Genomic DNA, 20,456 nt, shown 5'->3' with positions numbered 1-20,456 from the left:
TAATCACAGAGATTTTAAGGCAATTTTATTTTGTGGGGAGAGGGGGTGTGGTGGGAGCGTGGAGGTGTGTACTACAAAGAATATAGGAAAAAGAATAACAGTATGATAATTTCATTAGAACACTTGAATGTGGAAGTTTTACCATAACATGAATGCCACCTGAGCTTCTGCAAAATTTCAAGTTTAATAATGATCAGTTGTTTTGATTTACTCAAACCTTACTAACCCTTAACCTGTATGACTGTAACATTACTATAAACATAAAATTAGGGAAATGTTTTATTTTACCTCAAATAATCCTTGCTTTTTAATAAGGGAATTCCCTTCTAGTGTCCAAAAATAAAGGTGTGATTTTCCGCAAGTAACTATTATATTTGTATCAGTAGGGTGAAAATCTGCAGCAAATACAGCCTCATTAGAGCACTTGGAAGGAAAAAGAAAAACATTGTATCAAAATCTAAAATTCAGAGAAAACAAAACAGTATTACATGGTTCTCTAGTTAGATAAACTGATACTTCTGATTTAAGAAAAATTCTGAGCTATTAATTTACTGACATAGTCTGGAATGCTTTGGTAGAACAATTTGAAGTCAAAATATTTAATGACTTTATAAGTTAGGATCCAAATTTATCCTTCAAAATCATGTCAGATAAGGAAAAGTTCTACACAAAAGATTAGTTTAAGACATTTTGTTTCTGCACTTATTATTACATTCTATGCTGTTATTATTGCTGCCTAGAATTTTCAAATCAATTTTAGAATTACAACAACAGCAAAATTAAAACAAGACAAACTATTAGGATAGTCTCAGAGAGAAAATATTCCCTTTCTTCATTTTCTTTGTCTTTTATAAAGCAAAAACGTTAAAAAGGCACATGAAGTTAAATACAGAAAGACATTTTATGACAAGAAATCCAGATCTACATACAAGCAGGTAGTACAAAATATCTTATTGCAACACCTTGACATCTGCCAGCTTTTCTTCTTTCTGCCAGTCCCACACAGAAAGCACATGGTCATTTGAATCATCCACGGAGCACAGGCTACTTCCTCCATTCTGAAGCAAAACATGGAAAATATCAATGCACCACCCAACCAACATGAGGAACATATAAATGCAAATTCAAAATAAATGCTTCTGTGTAAGTGGAAATATTTATACATATTTACACTTTAACTGTTATACCTTTAGTTATCCATAGGTCTCCATAAAATATAATAATTTATAGAATAATTGAAAAACAGAGCTAAAAAAGGGATCTAGAAAAGGGACTCTTGCAAACTGCAGACAAATGGCAGAAATGAGGTCTCTCCAAACATACAGTGGTAGAAATTCCAAAGGCAAACTATACACTATTATCTACTTCATTAAGAAAGCTTTTCCTGATAATCATACTGAGTTTCTTTCTCTGCAACTTAAAACAATTATTTATTCTCAGATCTATATGGACACAGGGAAAAATTTACTCTTCATACTGGTAAAATGGATGAAAATCAGATAACATAGGAAGAAATTAGACAACAACTTATTTCTGACAGTGTCTTTTTTTATAGTTATGCCTTCTATCACTCTTTCTAATCTTAATTACCCTAATTCCTTCAGTCTTTCTTCATGTATCACATTTCCTAGACCTTCACTTGTTGGTACCCATTTTTCTGATGTGTGAATCCAGAAGCTGGATGAAGAACTCCAGCCAAGATCCTGCCTGAATGAGGGGCTGACCGACATCTGTCTCAGTAGTGATGGGAACTGCTGTACAATCATCAGATTTTTATTCAGTACCTATCTGGAAGGAACTTTTTGGACCATTTTTCACTATTTCTTTGGCGTTCTTCCTAGCCGAGTGTACAATGGAACAAACCATCGAGGAATGTCCAATTGCTTTCCAACCCAGGATTTTTTGTATCCTTTTGCTCCTGGCATCAGTTACATTAGTTTTGACTGCAGATGACCTCGCAGGAACAGATCGAGCAGATCAAACACTCCTCCATCTGCCACCCACAGCACAGCTGCTTATTGCTGCTGCTTGAGCTGAGCCACCACAAAAGTTTAGGCTATCATAGAGAGAGCCTCTTTGGGGAACAGATCAATTCTGTGGGGAAAAGCCAAGAAAACTCTGCTTCATTTTTTTTATATATGAGACTGTTTGGTTGTCCCCTGATGAATCAGGCCCGCGATACATATCTCAGACACAGCTACAAAAATAGCTGTGCCAAGGCAACTCAAGAGGTGGGACAGAGACAGGACTGAAGGAAGCAGTACTGCTACAAAATGGGAAGGGATGCTCAGAACAAGTCAAGCTGTAAGCGAAATCACAGCATAAAGCAAACACATTAAACATCTGCTTTCTCCTGGCATATGCTAATAGCAATCTTCTGTTATTAAACACCTCTATCCCTCCAGGGAGGTATTTACAGAGCATTTGCTCAGTATTCCTTTTTATTTATCCTTCAAAAGGTGATCTTGAACTGTGTTCTCCCAACTCATTTCTCTCTTGTCTACTTTCTATAAAACATTGTCATCAATGGATTTCAAGTGTTTGTAGAAACTTTCACTGACATACATTTTGCCTAGGGAATACACCATTTAGTCCTCTCTTATCTAAAAATGGTCTCGAGATAACCAGACACCACCCCATACACTGCTTACTCTGTTGTACACAGAGGGCTTTGAGACTTGCACGTGTCAGGTCTCAGACTCATGTTTTTATATGGGACTCGAATGCTGCCTGTATCAGCATATGTTTTAATTTTTTACCTCTCTGATAGATTAGAATTCTAAGGATGGTGCCAAAATGCCAACAACAGGATTCTACTTCTTTACAATCCTTTATCCATATGCCTTTGTTGTTTTCAAGCAAAATGTTTTGTTTCTCCTATGGGAGCTTCCACTTTTTAAAGGTCTTTAATCAATCCTTTTTGGGCACAGTAAGGCGGTAAAAAGATGCAGGGAGAGTAACTTTCTCATGTGGAAAGAAACAGAATAAGATGATTCAAGACAATTAAGGATACTGAAATTTCAAGTACACAAGTATTTCTGCAACTGCTTGTCCACAAAGAAATTAATTGCAGCTTATTTTAAGCACAAGATAGATCTCTGAGACTGCTGAGATATTGTTAACTTTAATAGTAACCTAAGCTGTTGGAAAAAATGCCTTGCAAACCTTCCTCCTCTAGAGAGGAACCAAAAAGTAAAGACAGCAAGTTTGTTTTGGTCAAGGAAGCTAAATTTGAAAGCCTTCAAAGACCTTTCCAGCAAAGTCTTCATGTGATGAATAGTAAATACTTACAGATTTAGAAAAAGCAATGCAAGTGACAGCTCGGTCAAAAAAGCCCATTCCGATGACATGCAGCGTATTCAGAGTTACAGAATCCCAGACACGCACGTGTGGTGGTAATTGCTATAAAAGACACAGAAAAAATCATCTGAAACAATGATGGTAAAAACCCATCAGGGTTTTAAAAAATGAGAATGCATCTGAAAAAACCCAAAATATTTTATCAAAATTTAAGGTATGAAAATTATCAGAACTTCTCTAGAGTCACCCGTGTAAACACAGATACACTACAAACAGTTTGTTGATTACTGTATCCAGGACCAATCTCTGGGACTGGCTATCCTGAGTGTACAGCACATCAGGTCTCACTGATCTCAGTTTGTTCACTGAAGTTAATGGCCACTGAGATATTCTTCATGAAGTGAAAATTATTGATGACTTTGTGACGTGGGACTTACTGGCAGGTCCAGGAACAGTTTAAACTGTACCAACTGAGATAATTCTGGTAAGTGTCAAAGAGCAAGTACAAAAAGAAGCTTAAAAATTTCTAAAATGTAATTCACTTCAATGTCATAAAAATGGCTGGGGAAAAGAACTGTATCTTCAGACTCTTCTTTGCAACCGTAATCAAAACGAGATTGTTTTTTGTAAATAAAATTCCAGGCGTACATGCTGGCCCAAGATCAACTCCCTGGGAAAGCTCCGTGGTGCTCCCTCCCTCCCTCCTTCCCTTCCCTCGGCCTTTGGCTCCGAGGGCCCCACGCGGGCTCGGCGGCAGCGCTGCCTCCCATATCCACCAGGGGGCGGCCCCGGGAAGCACTTGCTGATGGAGTTTAATCTTAAACACTGCGAGGAGTTTAACGCAGAACCATCAACCTTCGACCGCTGCAGGAAAACAAGGGCCATGCTTTATTTCCCTTATTTTCCCATCCACTTGAACTGAAATGAAGAGGCTTTATTACCATATCAGAAAAAAAGCAACAAACATCAGTCTTTCTTGCTCATAAGTAGCAAAACTGTCCTTCAACATAAGTATATATATATATAAAAAAAAAATCAAGGCCACAACAGTACCTCAGTTATATAAACGGCTTTTATGTAAGTTTACCTATATAGCAGATTCCTCTCAAGCATAGCCATCAAACCTTTAAATTTTATTTCACAAACACAATGGTAATTGTGTTTATGAAGTTAAAAAATAAACGCCAGAGACTTCTCTGATACACAATAAAAATTATTAGTTTATGTTACTCAGCTAAGTTATCTTTACATAAACTTTATATTGCATAACTGGGATTTTGTTTTCCTCATTCTCCTCACTTTGACTGGGATAGAGTTATTTTTTTTGTAGTAGCTGGTAGAGAGCTGTGTTTTGGATTCAGTATGAGAATAATGTTGATAACACAGATGTTTTAGTTGTTGCTGAGCAGTGCTTACCCTAAGTCAAGGACTTTTCAGTTTCCCATGCTCTGCCAGTGAGGAGCTCCACAAGAAGCTGGGAGGGAGCATGGCCAGGACAGCTGATCCAAACTGGTCAAAGGGATATTCCACACCACAGAACATCATACCCAGTATATAAACTGGGAGTGTTGGCTGGGAGGGGCCAATCACTGCTGGGGGACAGCAGGTGACGAACAACTGTATCACACACCACTTATTTTTCTTGGGTGTTATTTCTCTTGTTTTGTTGTCTTTATTATTGTCATTATTATTTTATTACAATATAACAGTAATCATTATCATCATCATCTGTTCTTATTTCAAACCACAGGATTTACACTTTTTCCAATCCTCCTCCCCATCCCACTAGAGAGTGGGATAGGTTGGGTGACTGGTTGTGTTGTACTTAATTGCTGGCTGGGGTTAAATCACAACACTCAGTTAGCATATTGATAATCCGTTTTTTATCCTAAAATTCTTTGTTGGCATCTACCAAAAATTTTCAATAGTTTGGTCGTGACAACAGCAGCATATCTGCTGAGTAACTTTGTCCTCATGGTTTTCCTGCCTCTGCTTGTTCCCATTCTTTCTCACTTTTCTTAGTTCTTGGGAGCAATGTTCATCTTACTCTGTTCAAATAAATTCCTAACCTAAAGCTAAGCTTATAACACAGGTAATAACAGAGAGAAAAATGTTCTTGCTTAGATGATGGCAAAAGTAAGAGTTTATTTTTTTCAGCAAACAACCCAAAGCCATACTTTTTGTAGTTTGGTTTGGTAGCTGTGATCAGAAATTAAGTTGTATTCTGTACAATTTAATCTCCTCCTTTTCTCCATATCCATCTGCCCTCTCAGGTCTCCTTTGTAGCTTTATCCCTCCATACCTCTCGGAGACCAGCTCCAAGTTTACCTTCAATCTAAGTCATGGGAGAAGAAACCACTGACCAATCTTGATAATGGAACTGGGTGACTGTGATAGAGTGCAATAGGCACTCTCAAATTAAGTTTTGCTTCTGTTCAGTCCAAAAATGTAAGACCAATTTAACTGCAACATGAAAAGAATATAGTATGTATCTTCTTATTAACATATTCTTATAAAATATACGCAACTATACATCAGTAAATTGGTCACTCACTTTCCCATCCTTGGATGTCCCTGCAACTTGACCTGTTGCTATAGTGATCCTATCAGGATGAACAGCCAGGCTAAAAAAGAAAAGAAGGAGAGGCCAAACTTAAAGCCATTTACTATCTAGTTCATCAAAATATTACTTGAACCTGTAATAAATAGCCCTGGTTTAGTCACATAAAGCACACAGCACACATGTAAACTTCTTAAAAATACAAAACCAGAACTGTTAAAGCAATTGTCATTCTCTTGTATTCAAAAAACTCTTCTTCCCTTATGAACAAGGTAGTAATTTGCTTAAGTCCTAATACCTCAAAACATGTATCAAACAAGCCCTAGACTTAAATGAGTGCAGTGTGTAAGGAGTTTTTAGTTTGAGCTACTTATCAAACTTCAGCTGTCTTAAACAGTGGTTGCAGAGATCTGGTCAGTCCCATAAATGCTGTCTAGTGACAGTCCTCCAGAGTAAATAGTTGTATCCAGTCAAACAATGCTCTTCAGACTGTATGACCAGGAAGACCACAGGTGAGATTACAACTGTTTTGTTGGTTAGACTGAACCTAAAGAGCCTCTACCTGGCACTCAGGCTCTTGTGAAGGGCAATAATTCAATCCTATGTAAAAAAGGGAAAGGAGCACATTCCGAGGAAGCTAAAGTTCAATCATCCTAAAAGAAGAGTAATGAAAATGAGTGTATCTATCCCAAATAATGTTTTATGAAGAAAACAAGAATGCTTATTAGGTGACTTACCACTTCACATCATCATTATGACCAGTGTAATGCCTCTGAAGTTGCTCTTCAACATTGAATAACACAACTACAGACGCGATGAAATACACGGTTTCGCCCGTTGGAAGAAGATAGAGATTACTGCGACAGTCCCGACCCCTATATCCATAGCTAGTGTGTTGGTCAAGCTGCAATAACATTATCTACCAATGAAGAATGTTAAAAATAAGAAAAAACAAGATGGAATCTCTGCCCTTGTAGTCTGCATCTCCTGGTTTGAGCACAGCTTTATCACTTGACAACCTTCAGAACTCCCTCCCTTACTACAGTAGAGAGTTAAAGTATTTCACACACTTTAAAACATACTTATCCTACAGAAAATCCATGGTAAAGAATACAGGAATTTGTAGACATACTACCCCTTTAGTATCCTCTGGAATTTGCTGAATACCAGACTAAGGCAATGTTAATTTTGTCCCAGGTGTATTTACTATTTACACTGCTTGACTAATTAAAATAAAAATTTAGACTTGATGGAAATGCTAACAAGTCATTCAGCACATCTCCCTGCATTACAGGAGGATTGATTGCATTACCCTGTGTGCAGGTTGATTGATTTCATTATTGTGGACATGACCAGCCAGACGGATACAAACCATAAAAGGGTTACATCATCCGTTCCAATTTATTTTTGTAGTATTTAAAAGGCAGTGGCCCAGATTCTGATGCTAGTCATATCAACATGAATCTAAAATTAATTCAATGAAATAACTGGAATTAATCCAGAAATAATCTCATTTAGACTGAATGTTAATTCAGCCAAATTATGTAGTTTTATTCTGTTGAAGAGTCATTAGGGACTACAACTATTTTGGCTTTCCTTTTTTTATGGTAACGAAAAGAAACAGCATTAGCATAATCTTGGCAAAACAGAAGTGCATTCTAATGCAGTCAATATGGAGAAACTGGCTGTGAAAAATGTATAGAGAGATAATGGAACCCCAATTACACAATATAAAAAAGATACTTGTGCACTATTCTCTACGGTCAATGATAACCCACTCAAATTAAAATAGTCATGTTAAAGTTGTTGAAATAGTAAGGTCAATAGTTCTTTTATTTAAATTCCTATTTTAGAAGAAATAGCTTGCTGATTTTTTCTAATAAACACAATAGTACTAGTGCTGCATGCCCAGTCATCAAAGTGTGAATTCTGAAATAGAGCTTTTAGACTCCTCAATTGAAACATTTCAGCAAAGTTACTTCAAGAGTATTAAAGAGATGAGATATTAAAATTTGAAGACATCGAAACAATCAATATCTTCAATTACATAGAATTTACTATCAATTTTGAATCTGTCTGTGAAGGTTAGCGTTACTATTCTAGATTGCTGAACAGTGCTTTATTTGTTTAAATTTATTTCTCTCTCTAAGGCCAGATACTATTACCAACTGAAGCAGACATAATATTTCCTCAGTTCAAGAACACATAATCAAATTTACAGTGAACCAGCAGTTGAAGCTGGCAAAAGGAGAACTTCTTAAAAAAGTGAAGAAAAACATTACACAGACATTCATTAGAACAAATCTCAGTGCATAAAAACAGCTACTAAAAGGGAAAGATTACATTCTATAGGGAAAATCTTCTTTCTTTACTATTTGTCCTGTGGGGAACAATGCTGCATTCAACCCTTCACATGACTGCTGTTGTCAAACACTCAGTTTCTTTCTATCAGCCTTTTTTCTCAGATGCAAACTCCTGGGGTTGATTCCTCCGTCTCCTCCCTGTTTCCCACACTCGGATTTGGTGGCTTCAACTTGGATTTGGTGAGCTAGCACTTCAGGGAATGTTACCTTGACCTTTTCTTTTCATTTGGCCTGCACTTTTTGTTCCAAACCTCCTGCTTGCCAAATGAGTTGCTCTCAAATGGATCTGGGCAAGCCACTGCTCCCGCCCTGATGTCCCTAGTGCTGATTTCTCACTTGAATTTTCCACCTCTGCTCCAGCCCTCCCTCACACTTCATCACTCAGCATTTCTGTTTCTTTGTGACTGAATATATATTATGATATATCAAAGGTTTGAACCGTTTTCAGCTTACCCAGATACCAGCTAACATGACTGCAATACCCCTTTATGGTTCTGGTATGCCCTGATTTCTACACACATTAGCTTTTCTTCCTTCTGTTTCTTGTTGTAGTCTGCTTTGCTCTTTCCACTTGTCCACTCCATCTCCAATATCTTGTTTCCCTATCTCCATTCCTACATTATAGAGCATTTCTGGCTATAATCCCACAGCCAGGTTCATTTGTCTGCTACAAAGATATTTTCTCCTACTTGAGTTCTGTTACCCTTCAATGAAACAGCACAGCTTCTCCAACTCAACTGGAATGAATGCCTTCAATACTGGTTGGTTTTCTGTTGTCTTTGTGTTTCTCCTTAAATTATTTTATTCTCCTGCCCACAGCTTTTTTTCTCATTGTTACAGTCTGTAAATTTGGCATTACCTTCTCCCTCTTTTTTTTAATACTTCATATACCTAGTCATTGCTGTAAATTTTAAGTATGGATATCATGATTGGGTTTAACTGAAAATAAATTAGAAACTGAAAAAATTAGCACAATATTTTTGGAAAAATTTGCCCCCCCTCAATAACCATTTAGGGTCAGATCATTTTATTAATTCATATATCTTCTATTCATATACAACTTTTATAGATAGGATTCTGCTGGGTATACAGACACACACCTGGAAGGACATAGGAATATTCAAACTAAAAATAATAATCCATCTGGCAAATAATCCGTCATTTAAATAAGCTTAAGTGAGAAACTAATGAGTCTGAAATCATGACCTACTCTAATTATAATTTCTTATAATAGTCTGAAATATTGGCTTCAGGTTCCACCTACACACTGCTAATGACAATCTCTTTTGTTTCATGGCTGGGGTTTTATTGTTTCAGCAAACATTCTAACACTTTCCCCTGTATCATCCTTAGCCTCCTGAAGTGAGGGATTCCTTGCAACTGTAAAAAGACATAATTCAATTCTGTTGTGATACATGGTGAGAGCCTGTACAACAATTAGATGATAAAATGCTGCAAGCAGCATTTATGATTCTAATCTCACCTGTTTTATTAATTTTGTGGATTTTTTGTCTTTTTAACTCATCTTCATTTATTTGTGTATGCATTATCTATGCAGTTCCAGCAGACTGGGACAGAACCTACAGGCTCAGCTGCAACAGGAATAATAAGAATGGTTACTAAATCTGTCATTAATCTCTTGTGAATACAAAGAGACTTTTGGAAACTCTCTGAATATTCTGAAACCACATGCAGTTCTATTTACACAACTTCTAAAGAGACTATATGTCCCCCATCTTCTTTTTTGTAAAGACAAAGCAACTTCCTATTTGCACAATTTGAGACCAAAAAAAAGTCTTTTTCTTAAAACAGAATACCTTACGAAGACTTCATCTCTCTAAAATTAATGAATATTACAAATAGACATTTATCTTGTTGTGTTTATATTTTATCTTGAATCATCTATTCTATAACATTATACAAAAATGAAATATCATTTTCTCTTTTCAATAAAAAATATATTTTACCATTATACTTAAAAGTGAAATGTGAAAATTTCTGTATGTAATGAAACACTGAACTCTTTCAAGGTAGAATTCCATAGTTATGTCCACTCATGGAAGCCAGTGGAAGATTCTGGTTGTCCGACATTTACAGTGTTTAAGCACACTTTAAAATATAAATTCAAATATTATTTCATAGATGATATTTTATTAATTTTATTGCTAAGCACCTATCTGTTGCAAAGCACTACTCAATTGAGGGCTTACTCAAGTACTGAAGTTGAATGTAGCATCCTCTTAAGGACAATGGTGCACATTTTATAAAACAGTTTAAAATGATAAATTAATGCTGAGAATCAGAAAAAAACTGAGCTTGTTTTATGCATACTGTAATTAATAATCACAGCTCACTACATTCTTAGGATATGCCTAGTTTAATCTTTGTCTAATTAGCATGCTTCAGACTTAACCTTCAGGCAACATTTAAGCAAAATCTTTCTTAAGCTGCCACCCTGTACTTCACAAGGTGAAGAACAGCAGCCCCAACAAATTAACACCTATTTTCAATTGAATGTCGTTTCACCGATTAAATGAACCCTATGACCTTAATTCCGCTATACTTGAGCTCAAAAAGCTATTTAACCCAAATCATTAAGGAATGATTGATTTCCAGTAGTCTTCCAGCACAGAAAGGATACACCCATTCCAGTTTAAGTCTCTTGGCTGGTAGCTCTACTTTTGCTTCCAAACTGTAAGATTCCACTTGCTCTTTGGGCATGTACATGGTAACAGGACGTCCACGAAGAAACATTTTTACGTATCCTTCCTCTACAAAAGGTCAAAAATGTTTAATGTTACACAAAAAAAAGCCATCAGGGGAGAATTCCAGTGCTCCTCCATCCCTTCCCACATAACAGCTCGGTGCATTACAATTACAGAATGGCATGCAATCTCAAACTTAGAAATTTAGCAGGTTGTTTTATCCTAAATAATAATCACTAAGCAGATTTTTTTAAAAACATATGAAGTCCCTTTCCCTTTAAATATTCTGAGTAGCAGAATTAGAACTAAACAATGTCATGAAGAACTACAAAACTGAAAGGTCTGAAATAGAAACTTTTTTTGATGAAAAATAATATTACAATATTACATTTTGTAAAATATTAAAAATGAAGGGGAATACATCAAAGATTACAATTAACGCAGAAATGCCACTTAAAATTAATTTTATTTGTTAATCAATGTTTACAGTTGAGCATCAGCATCTAAATTATTTTCCAACACTCAGTTGCATTCTTTGCATCTCAGTGTAAAGATACACTTTACACTTGATACAGTGCTAGAGATACATTCGAAATAAGAAACACAAACAATTAGTAAGAGGAATCATGCTGATGTACATGCAGAAAAGATATGTGCTTCAAGAATTACTAAACATTGAAAAAGGAATGACAACAATGACAGCACATTAAAAGAAAGGAAAATGACATACAGGAGAGAAACTACAAAAAATTGGCTGACAAAAGTAAACATTTCTAGAAGAAAATACTAAAAGTAATGTGTTGAACTGGTAAGAAATATTTTTGGGGGAGAAAAGCAGGGATTAATAACAGATCTGGAAGTACTGACTTGGGGACTTCATGGGGCTTATAAAACTAGGAGATCTGGGAAATGCCATGAAGGTCTGACTAGGACTTTTGGGAAGTGGCAAGGCCAAAGTGGGTGTCCTGTGAACTTCTGATGAAGTTTGTCCAGATTCAGAACGTGCTGGCTCTTGCTGCTCCATCGGCAGATCAAGGGGTTCAGCCTTGTTCTCATGCGAATCAAGCAGTTTTGGAGTCAGTGACATCTGTAGAGTTACTAGACAGAATAATCGTGGGCACAGAGGAAATGGAAGGGCAAAAGTAACAAAAATCATGTAAATGAAAAAAAATTATACAATTTAGGACTGTTAAAATTATGCTATGAATTGTTAAGTATCATTACAACTATACCATTTTTTTTTTAATTTGAAAACTAAGGCTTTATTTTAATTGGAAAAATGCATATGCTACAAATCCTGACTAAATCAATAAAAATTATTGGTTGAACAAATAAACATCATAGCTATGCTGTATTACCTAAATGTGTATTTTGCCTTTAGGCTAACTCACATGGGAAAGAGATCTACCTAATCTGTCACAGTAAAGTTACAGCTAGGTTTCTCTAGCTTCATTTACAGAATTCGGACATAAAATAAAAACAACAGAAAACTTAATGCTAAAAAGAAGCGATAATAATGGTGAAATAATGATGACAGAAGGTTGGAACTTCGAGATGCCTGTTGAAAATGACAGAATATTGGAATTGTTTCTAAAAGTCTACTCCAATAGATCCGTATTGGAAAATAAAATAGAGGGCAGAGCATTAAATAGCAAAGCATTACAGCACTATTTGTATGCGCATGCAGCATCTATTTAATGAGCTTGAAACACATGCCAATACTGCTGATGCTGGTGCACTGGAAGCCAACAGATTTTCAGCAGTGACAACTACTGACTTATCAAAGACTGGGAATGAAGGAAAGTTTAATTCACTGAGCTACTTTTCTCACCTGAAGCTTACGGGACTCCTAAAACTTGCATTTAGCTATCTACAGTAGAACCGTTCGACCTAATCGCTCAAGACTAGGAAACAGCAAGTACATACTAGAAAGTATAGTAAACTATACCAAGTATATTATGACAAGCATATAAGTTACACCTTCAGAATGCGTGTGTGTATCTCTTTCTGCTAACTATAAAGAGGAACTTAGGCTGATTAGGTCAGGCATGGGGCACAGAACTCATACTGTGTATTTATTTCTACCTTTTGGTAATAATAATTCTATTCATTCCATTCACAATTCCAATAATTTTTGTTCCTATTCCAGATATATTATCTACACAATCAATCAATTTTCATCATTTTCTTTGTACTTTTCTTAACTAAGTTTTAAAGACAGAGAAGTTCTAAACATGAAGATATAGATGTAAAGACAGACAATCAATCAAACTACAAAGACAGACCAAAGGTGAAACTTTTAGACAAATGTATCTTTTACATCTGCAGTTTTGTAAATTTGAAATTGTTGTTGCAAAAATTAACAATTACTGAACTAAAATAAGGCACATGAATGCCAGTAGGATCTACAAAGGAGACCACCACTGACTGCAGGTATAGATTTGTACAAAGAATACACAGAGGTAGAGACTTTCTAAAAGACTTTGCCTTAAGAACAAACATGCTTTTCTTTATGAAATTTTACATGTATTGCAAAGCTGAAAGATGCTGATTAGTGGAAAAACTGTTAGGATATAGCTATCTCTAAAAAAGCTGATAAATCTGTGATTATACCACAGATATAAACACGCATCCAAAATGTGCATATTTACGCTACCATTTAACTAAAACTTTAGAAATCAATATGATTTGTTTACCAAATGTAACTCTGTTTTATGACATTGAGCAAAAAGCACTGAGAAATTAGTTGGAGGCCTAAGTCTGTTTATTCAACATTCAGAAAAACTACAGCCTACTCAGTAAGAAAAAGCAAGGGAAAAAACAAGGCTTCTACGACCATGTTAGGCTAAGAGCAAAACAGCCAACAAAGGGGCAAATTCTATATGCATTTCAGCAGAAGTGCAGAATGCCATTTCAAACACAGTGAACATCCACGTGTTGCCATATAGCTCTCTCAACGTTTTTTTTTCTGATTCCAATTCTTCAGCATAAATCCACAGAAATGTTAATTATAACCCGTTATTATGATTAAAGTGCACCTGAGGGTTATAATTCAGTAGACTGTATAATAAATGGTACAACATTTTTGTTTAATTCAAAAGAACTAGATGTTTTAACATTGCAAAATGCGCACAAGTTGGAGAACAGCTGTTTACACATGGAGCTTTTATCCCACCAGAACCATTTTGCTTCGAGAGCTATGAGGTTTTGGAAGTGAAGCCTACCTTTGCAGTGTGTCACACGGCGCTTCCCTTGTGATTACAGAGACAGAGACAGAAGGGCTAGATAAAGATGTGTTTGAATACAATAAACTCACTAAATACTTGCTCTACGGGCTGTCCAGTCGATTCTGCTACAGGCTAACCTGGGGCTTGACAAAACACTGAGCCATACATCGGGAATTACTTTCTAAACCCTTTTCCTCAGCTAGGGGCTCTGTTTAGTTCTACAACTAAAATACTAGCTTAAGCTCCACTATGCAACTATATACTTCAGTAAAATACCACGTATAACCTTCTTTAAAAGATTATTAAATTCAGGAGGAATTTTGTCTAGGTGAGAAGGACACCCGGGTAGTGTCACATCTGTTTAATAACTTATCTTTACCCATGGGAAAAGTATTAGAAGTAAAAATATTCCAAACACCTTTGCTTACACGGTGTAAGGGAAGGAGAAATGTTAGGCAAGGAAAGTATACTCTGAGCAAATCAGAAGTTTTCTGTTTCTAAACCAACAGTTTCCATGGAAGGGACATGAACTGTGATTATATTGTCACAAGAGACTTAAGGGCTTACTTAGTTTCATGTATTATTGACTTCAAAATCAGTTACACTAAACCTCGAAGTATGGCTTAAGAGCTTTGTTGGATGCTGATCAGTCAAGGCAGTAAACAAAAGATCTTTAACTTTTTCAGCTTAATGTATGGTTACCGACACAGAACTAGGCATAAAAATAATATGATACATCTGATAAATTAACAGGGTTCTTTTCCTTCCTTATTTTGTTAAAATAAAGCTTTATTTTAGTTGTCCTTGGTTTTCCAGAACAAAAATAACTTATATGTACTATTCAGCTTCATATTTTTATTGGGATTTGTCTAAAGTTTTAACTGTCTAATGACAAGGACAAACTCTGCTTTCACTTTTATCTACTATTTCCCTGTCAAATCTTTTAGCAGGGATAATACATAAGTAGGAAAAAATTTATGTGCTTTTCAAATTAAAGATAGACTACCAAAACTGTAGTAACAAAACACCCTTTTATTTGTAATTTCACAAATTATAGTATAAGGCATTGGGACAGATGTGGTATTCTTCAACAGTTGTAGAGAGCTCCCTTTTATGATTAAATTAACACGACAGCATCATAGCTGGAACTTTGCACTGCTTTAATTACTAAAACCTTAATACTGCTTTGAAAGGGAAGACATGTGAGGTAAGAAAACACAGCCTTTTTTGTTCTTGTCTTCTTACAAAGAAGAACTGTAAAATAAGCCTATTGGGTCAATAAAAACTAGAGCAGACTGATCAGGTTGTTAAAAATATGTCATCAGCAGCCTGTAAGTATCATGTTTAGATTTCCAATCATAGTTTCTAGGCATCCACAGAAGTGGGAAGGGGGGAGGAAAACCCAAACAAAAAGCCCTAATATGTTATCACAGTTGTTATCTGCTTAAAAATTTTAAAGGTTCCTACCTGCACTGAACATTGGTTCCTTGGGTTTGCTGCAAAAATAATGAAGAAATTACTATTTAAAAAGCATGCACATACATTCTGTACAGAAATGTATCAATATAAAAATAAAATAGAATATAAAATATATAAATTTTTTTGTGTGTGTACATATAAAAATGCTTTTTCAATTAAATTATTTACAAGGTAAATCACCAGGCAGACACAGTTAAAACCAGTAAACACTGAGGTGCCTTGACGGCAGTTGTTAAAACTTTTTTATACCATTCTCCTTACATTCTCAAAATTATAGATTTTCCTCCACTAACTACCAAATTCTCTTCTTCTCCAAAGTTAGTCCAGTTACAGGAGAACACAGCAACTGGTCATGAGCAGCTGCATCATTTTTGGTTTCCAGTCAGTCAGTAGTTAAGAATATATTCTTAACTACAACATCTCTTTGCATGAGTGGAGCAAGGGTGGTGGTGGGGGACGACTACTGTATCACTGTATGTGTGGGTGTTCGCTTTCTTCATAACTTTGTTCTCCCTGGATTCAAGGAGCAAACCAAAGTTTGAATCCTGCTTTTCCAAAGAGTTCACATAAAACATGGAACTTCTAAATTGTTCTTTGGTGAATGGCAGTACTTGTTAAAACACAGAAAACACATAACCGTGATTAAAATGCCTTCTCTTTGTCACTGCACTGCTGCCTGGGAGACAACCAGAAACTGGTTTGTCTTTTTGTCTTGAGAAAAAATTTAGGAAAACTTGAGGGGAAAACACATAAAGTGTGTTGAGAATGAAGAGGCAGAAAAACTGAGAAGCTCTCTGGATAGTACTACTCTGGCCAAAAGGAAGGAATCTTTGTCAAGAAATGTCAGTCATTTGCTTTCTTTGCCCTCTGCCCCTGTAAATCAAGCTTGAGGGTGCTGTTTCTGAAGAAGCATGAAATGGACAAAAAGCCATGCTATGCAGTTATTTTTTCCTCCCGGTTCCTCTTTTTTTACTCCAATAAAACTTTTGAAATATCAGATTACTGCTGTATGTTTCTTAAGGTGATCCCAAAAGCACTGAAAGGCCTATCACTGTGATGGAGAACTGCTGAAGCATGAAGTATTCCTAGAGCTTGATGCCATCTCCACATCTGCTCCTAGACTGCAGTGGGCAGATAAGGAGAAACCAAAAAAAAAGAAACAAAACTGTGTTGGATTTTTGCACACAGTTTTTTTTTTAAGCATAAAAGATTCTCTCTCACTACAATAGAAGTTGTAGCAAATAATTCTACAGTATTTCTCCTTTTGCCTTGATTTGACAGTTATATTGAGAATAATACATTTACCAAATGATAAAACCAAACCAAATTAATTCTGATTCTACTCCCGATTTAGTAACTTTCCATATCAGCCATCATCTTAATCGTGCATCAAAATTCATGCTTCAAGCTGGCATATACAGCCAATGTCATCTATATAAATAGCGTGATGTGTTGTCATTGTAATACCAAGATGAACGTTTTCTCTTGCAAATGAAGATATTTTTAGGAAACAAAAAACTTCATGGGATGGAGCACTAGTCAGAAATGCTGCCATATTAGAGACAAAAGGGTCCCTAGCTCTGAACAGACCATGCTGACTTTATTCAAGCTAATCAAGCTAATGTGAAAGGTTGATTTGTGACAGTAATAAAGTAAATTGTGTACTTTCTAATTATACAAACCCTAACCACACACACAGCTCAGAGCTCTGGCTACCCTTTTTCATGAACTTGAGTCACATCCTACTTATCTAACCCTCAGGAAGGCTTACCCCTGGCTCATAACCACAGGGAGCTGGGACACTTCATAGCAACATGGGAGATTATGCTCATCTCCTTACCCCTTATGCTTAAAGCCTCTTAAAAGAGCTTTCTATAGCATTCTGGTTTTGCATAACAGCCTATAACTCTATATACTTTGAAAAACAACAGTTTCATGATTGCCTTTTTAGATTCCTGCCATGCATTCTGCTTTAAGTGTCATCTAAGAACCATCTTAATTCTAAGAATCATAGAATAGAATCATAGAACACAATCTTAGAACGCCTCAAGCTGGAAGGGATGCAAAGAGATCACGGATACAAATTAAAAGACTGTGAGTAGATGGCTAGGTTAACACTCTCTTCCTCGCTCTTTCACACATACAATTAGCTTTCAGAGGACAGCCTTAGCCCCCAGCAAACAGAATCCTCATCATTTGCCATCTAGTCCCATGACTCTTGCTTTATATCTTGCATGGTGACCCAGCTTCAGGACGAAGCACCAGGCAAGTCTTTAGCCAGCCTCTTCCACAAGATAGGGACACTTCAAAGAGATGAAAGCTGGGGTGCTGAACAGCCTCAGGCTGCATGGGATAGAAATAATGGAAAACTCTCTAAACATCAATGATTGTTTTCACAGCAGTACCAACATCACCAGCTCAAGTTAAGGCATTCTAACACACGCTCTCGATTAGTTCCTCCTTGGGATACTTGTACTTTACTCGAGCATTGCATTACTTGTGTGCTGGATCTCCTCCCCAAGTCCCAAGTCAGTGATTTCTGATCATTGCTGTTGATCAACCCTTTGGGCCCAACAACTGGAGAATGACACAACCAATGAGTTTCTGCTAAAATAGTATGAAAAAAATGCATCTGAAGTGTTGTGGTCAACCTTAGAGCAGAAACAAAACAATTTCGCATATAAACATTATTTTATTGTAATGTTTTATTTCTCAGTTATTGTGAAATCAATTTTCAAGTGTACAGTACATCCGTGTAGCTAGTATAAGTCATAGCTTTTCTTAATTTAAGTGAACAACCTAATATTCTCACCTTATCTCTTTAGTAGTTCTAACATATAACTAATTTCAGACAATTGTCACCTTAAGTAGGTAGCAGGATCAGGGATATATCCATAATACAGTCTTTGCAAGTGTATTTAGATTTTGATGGTAGATCTTCCATTGCATAACACAGACTGAATTTACCTTTGGGGTACTTGATCTAATGAAATTTTTTATATGAGATAAAATACACAGAGCAAGGGCACTGAAGGATCACATGTTTGCTAACACTTTTTCAAAAAACTACAGTAAATTACTATGGTAAATTGGAAAAGCAATGAGATTCACCACTGGTAGGTGAAACATGTTTGTTCATATTCCAGAAACAAGTCTACCCACCTAATTATAGAAATTTGTTTTGTTTGTAGAAGATAAGTTTTTTTAAATCAATGAGGCCACGGCATAAGGGCTGTTGCTATAATTTGATATGTGTGATAGAGTAGGAAGTCATACACAGATGCAAAATAAAAAGTAAAGCCTTAGAAAAAAATCCAACTACTCCAAGAGACCAACACAGAAAACGGTAGTTCCATGTTAATGACTTCACTGACGCAAAGCAGCTGTGTGAAGTTACGCACTATTGCAACACTTCACAGAATCTGCAGCTTAAATTAAGAGCAAGCTGTTTTCTTAGCAGTCCCCTCACTGGCCATTAATTTTTTTGCTTAGTTTTGCCTTTTAAAACTTTCAGGGTCACTTGTCCCCAAGAGTGTTGATTTTTGGTTTGCTGATTCAGATGTATGAGTTATACACTCTCTGTGCTATGAGGGACTGAGACGTTTAGAAAAAACTTTGTCCAAGTCTGCACATGCAGAAAGAGATATGGCTGCTAAATAATCTAATAAAAGATTGATTTTCCTCTCTAAAGTAGTATTTATTTATGGATATTATGTATTCCTACAGTTAATTTGTTTTTCAGTTATATTTCAGTCTTTTAGAAATTTTGAAGTACACAAGTCTTAGAAACAAAACCAAACCCACATATATTTATTATGTGTTGTTTATAATTATGTTAGGTTAAAAAATTAGGGGGAAAAAAATTTCAGATGCTGAAATAAAGTAGAATTTCCATACGTACCAGAAGGTCCAGTCCCATGGAATTCTGTCAGCATCTCAAAACTTCATTCACATGCATAGATGCACAATACCAAGATGTTTAGACTGGCTGAATTTTTAGTTTGTGTACAATTTTATAACCTTTTTTCTGATAGTATTCAAAACTTTTTCATTATTTCCATAATTTGCTAAGCCTTTCAGAGAGTTACAGAACATGTAAGGTTGAAAGGGCCTATGCTTTCCAGGAACCTCCTGGACTGTTTGTGCTTTGCTGTGTTGCTTCTCCAGCAGATGTCAGGGTAGTTAAAATCCCTCACCAGAACCAGTGCCTGCGACTTTGAGGCTGCTTCAAAGCTGCCTGTAAAAGGCCCCATACACTTCCTCCTGCTCAGGCAGCCTGTAGCAAACAGCCACAAAGTGTCATCTTTACTAGTCTGCCCTTTTATCCTAACCCATAAGTTAGGATTAGTTTCATTAAGTTTGCACACTTGCTGTCTTGCTTCATTACTGAAAACATAAGCCAGAAAACAAGCTATTAATAATGTAATCCCCTATATTTGGGCTGCCAATTAGGTCAAAACCAGCTCAGTCACTCCTTACATCAGCAAAGATGCTGAAGGGACGTAAAGGGAGGAATGTTTTGTGCCACACCATTGGCTCACGAGCAGTCCAATGACTCCTATAATGGCACTGATGCCAAGACAGAGCAGGTAAATTGGGTTATTATGTGATCTTCATTAACAACGTGGTTTTATGGTCATATCATCTGTGAGAAGGATGTAACAGTACCATAAACATCACTTCTTGCATAGGAAACTGCAACAGAACAGGTCAAGTGAGATAGCCAAGACTAAAATATGTCTAGGAAATACAGGAAAGAACCATTTGACCTACACTGACAACACTAACAAATCTCAATGGAATAGCTATTTGTTCAAGGCCT

General features: G+C 36.2%; 1 protein-coding gene across 11 annotated transcripts in view; it reads right to left on the bottom strand.

Moving 5' to 3' along the window:
• The window catches only part of EML1 (EMAP like 1), an 81,512-nt gene that overhangs the window by 18,207 nt on the left and 42,849 nt on the right, over positions 1–20,456 (bottom strand). For 5 of the 11 annotated variants that reach the window (XM_032690344.1, XM_032690345.1, XM_032690346.1 and 2 more), the window contains 8 exons: positions 15,623–15,651; positions 14,153–14,179; positions 10,865–10,994; positions 6,598–6,747; positions 5,855–5,924; positions 3,292–3,402; positions 963–1,058; positions 289–423 (listed from right to left, as the gene is read on the bottom strand). In XM_032690344.1, coding sequence (XP_032546235.1) covers positions 289–423; positions 963–1,058; positions 3,292–3,402; positions 5,855–5,924; positions 6,598–6,747; positions 10,865–10,994; positions 14,153–14,179; positions 15,623–15,651 — 748 coding nt within the window. The other 6 variants (XM_032690349.1, XM_032690355.1, XM_032690351.1 and 3 more) reach the window with 3 other exon arrangements.

This window comes from Chiroxiphia lanceolata, chromosome 6, assembly GCF_009829145.1.
Source record: "Chiroxiphia lanceolata isolate bChiLan1 chromosome 6, bChiLan1.pri, whole genome shotgun sequence".
NCBI classification, from domain to species: Eukaryota; Metazoa; Chordata; class Aves; order Passeriformes; family Pipridae; genus Chiroxiphia; species Chiroxiphia lanceolata.
The sequence above is the reverse complement of the archived record's forward strand: the minus strand, read 5'-3'. Positions and strand labels throughout refer to the sequence as shown.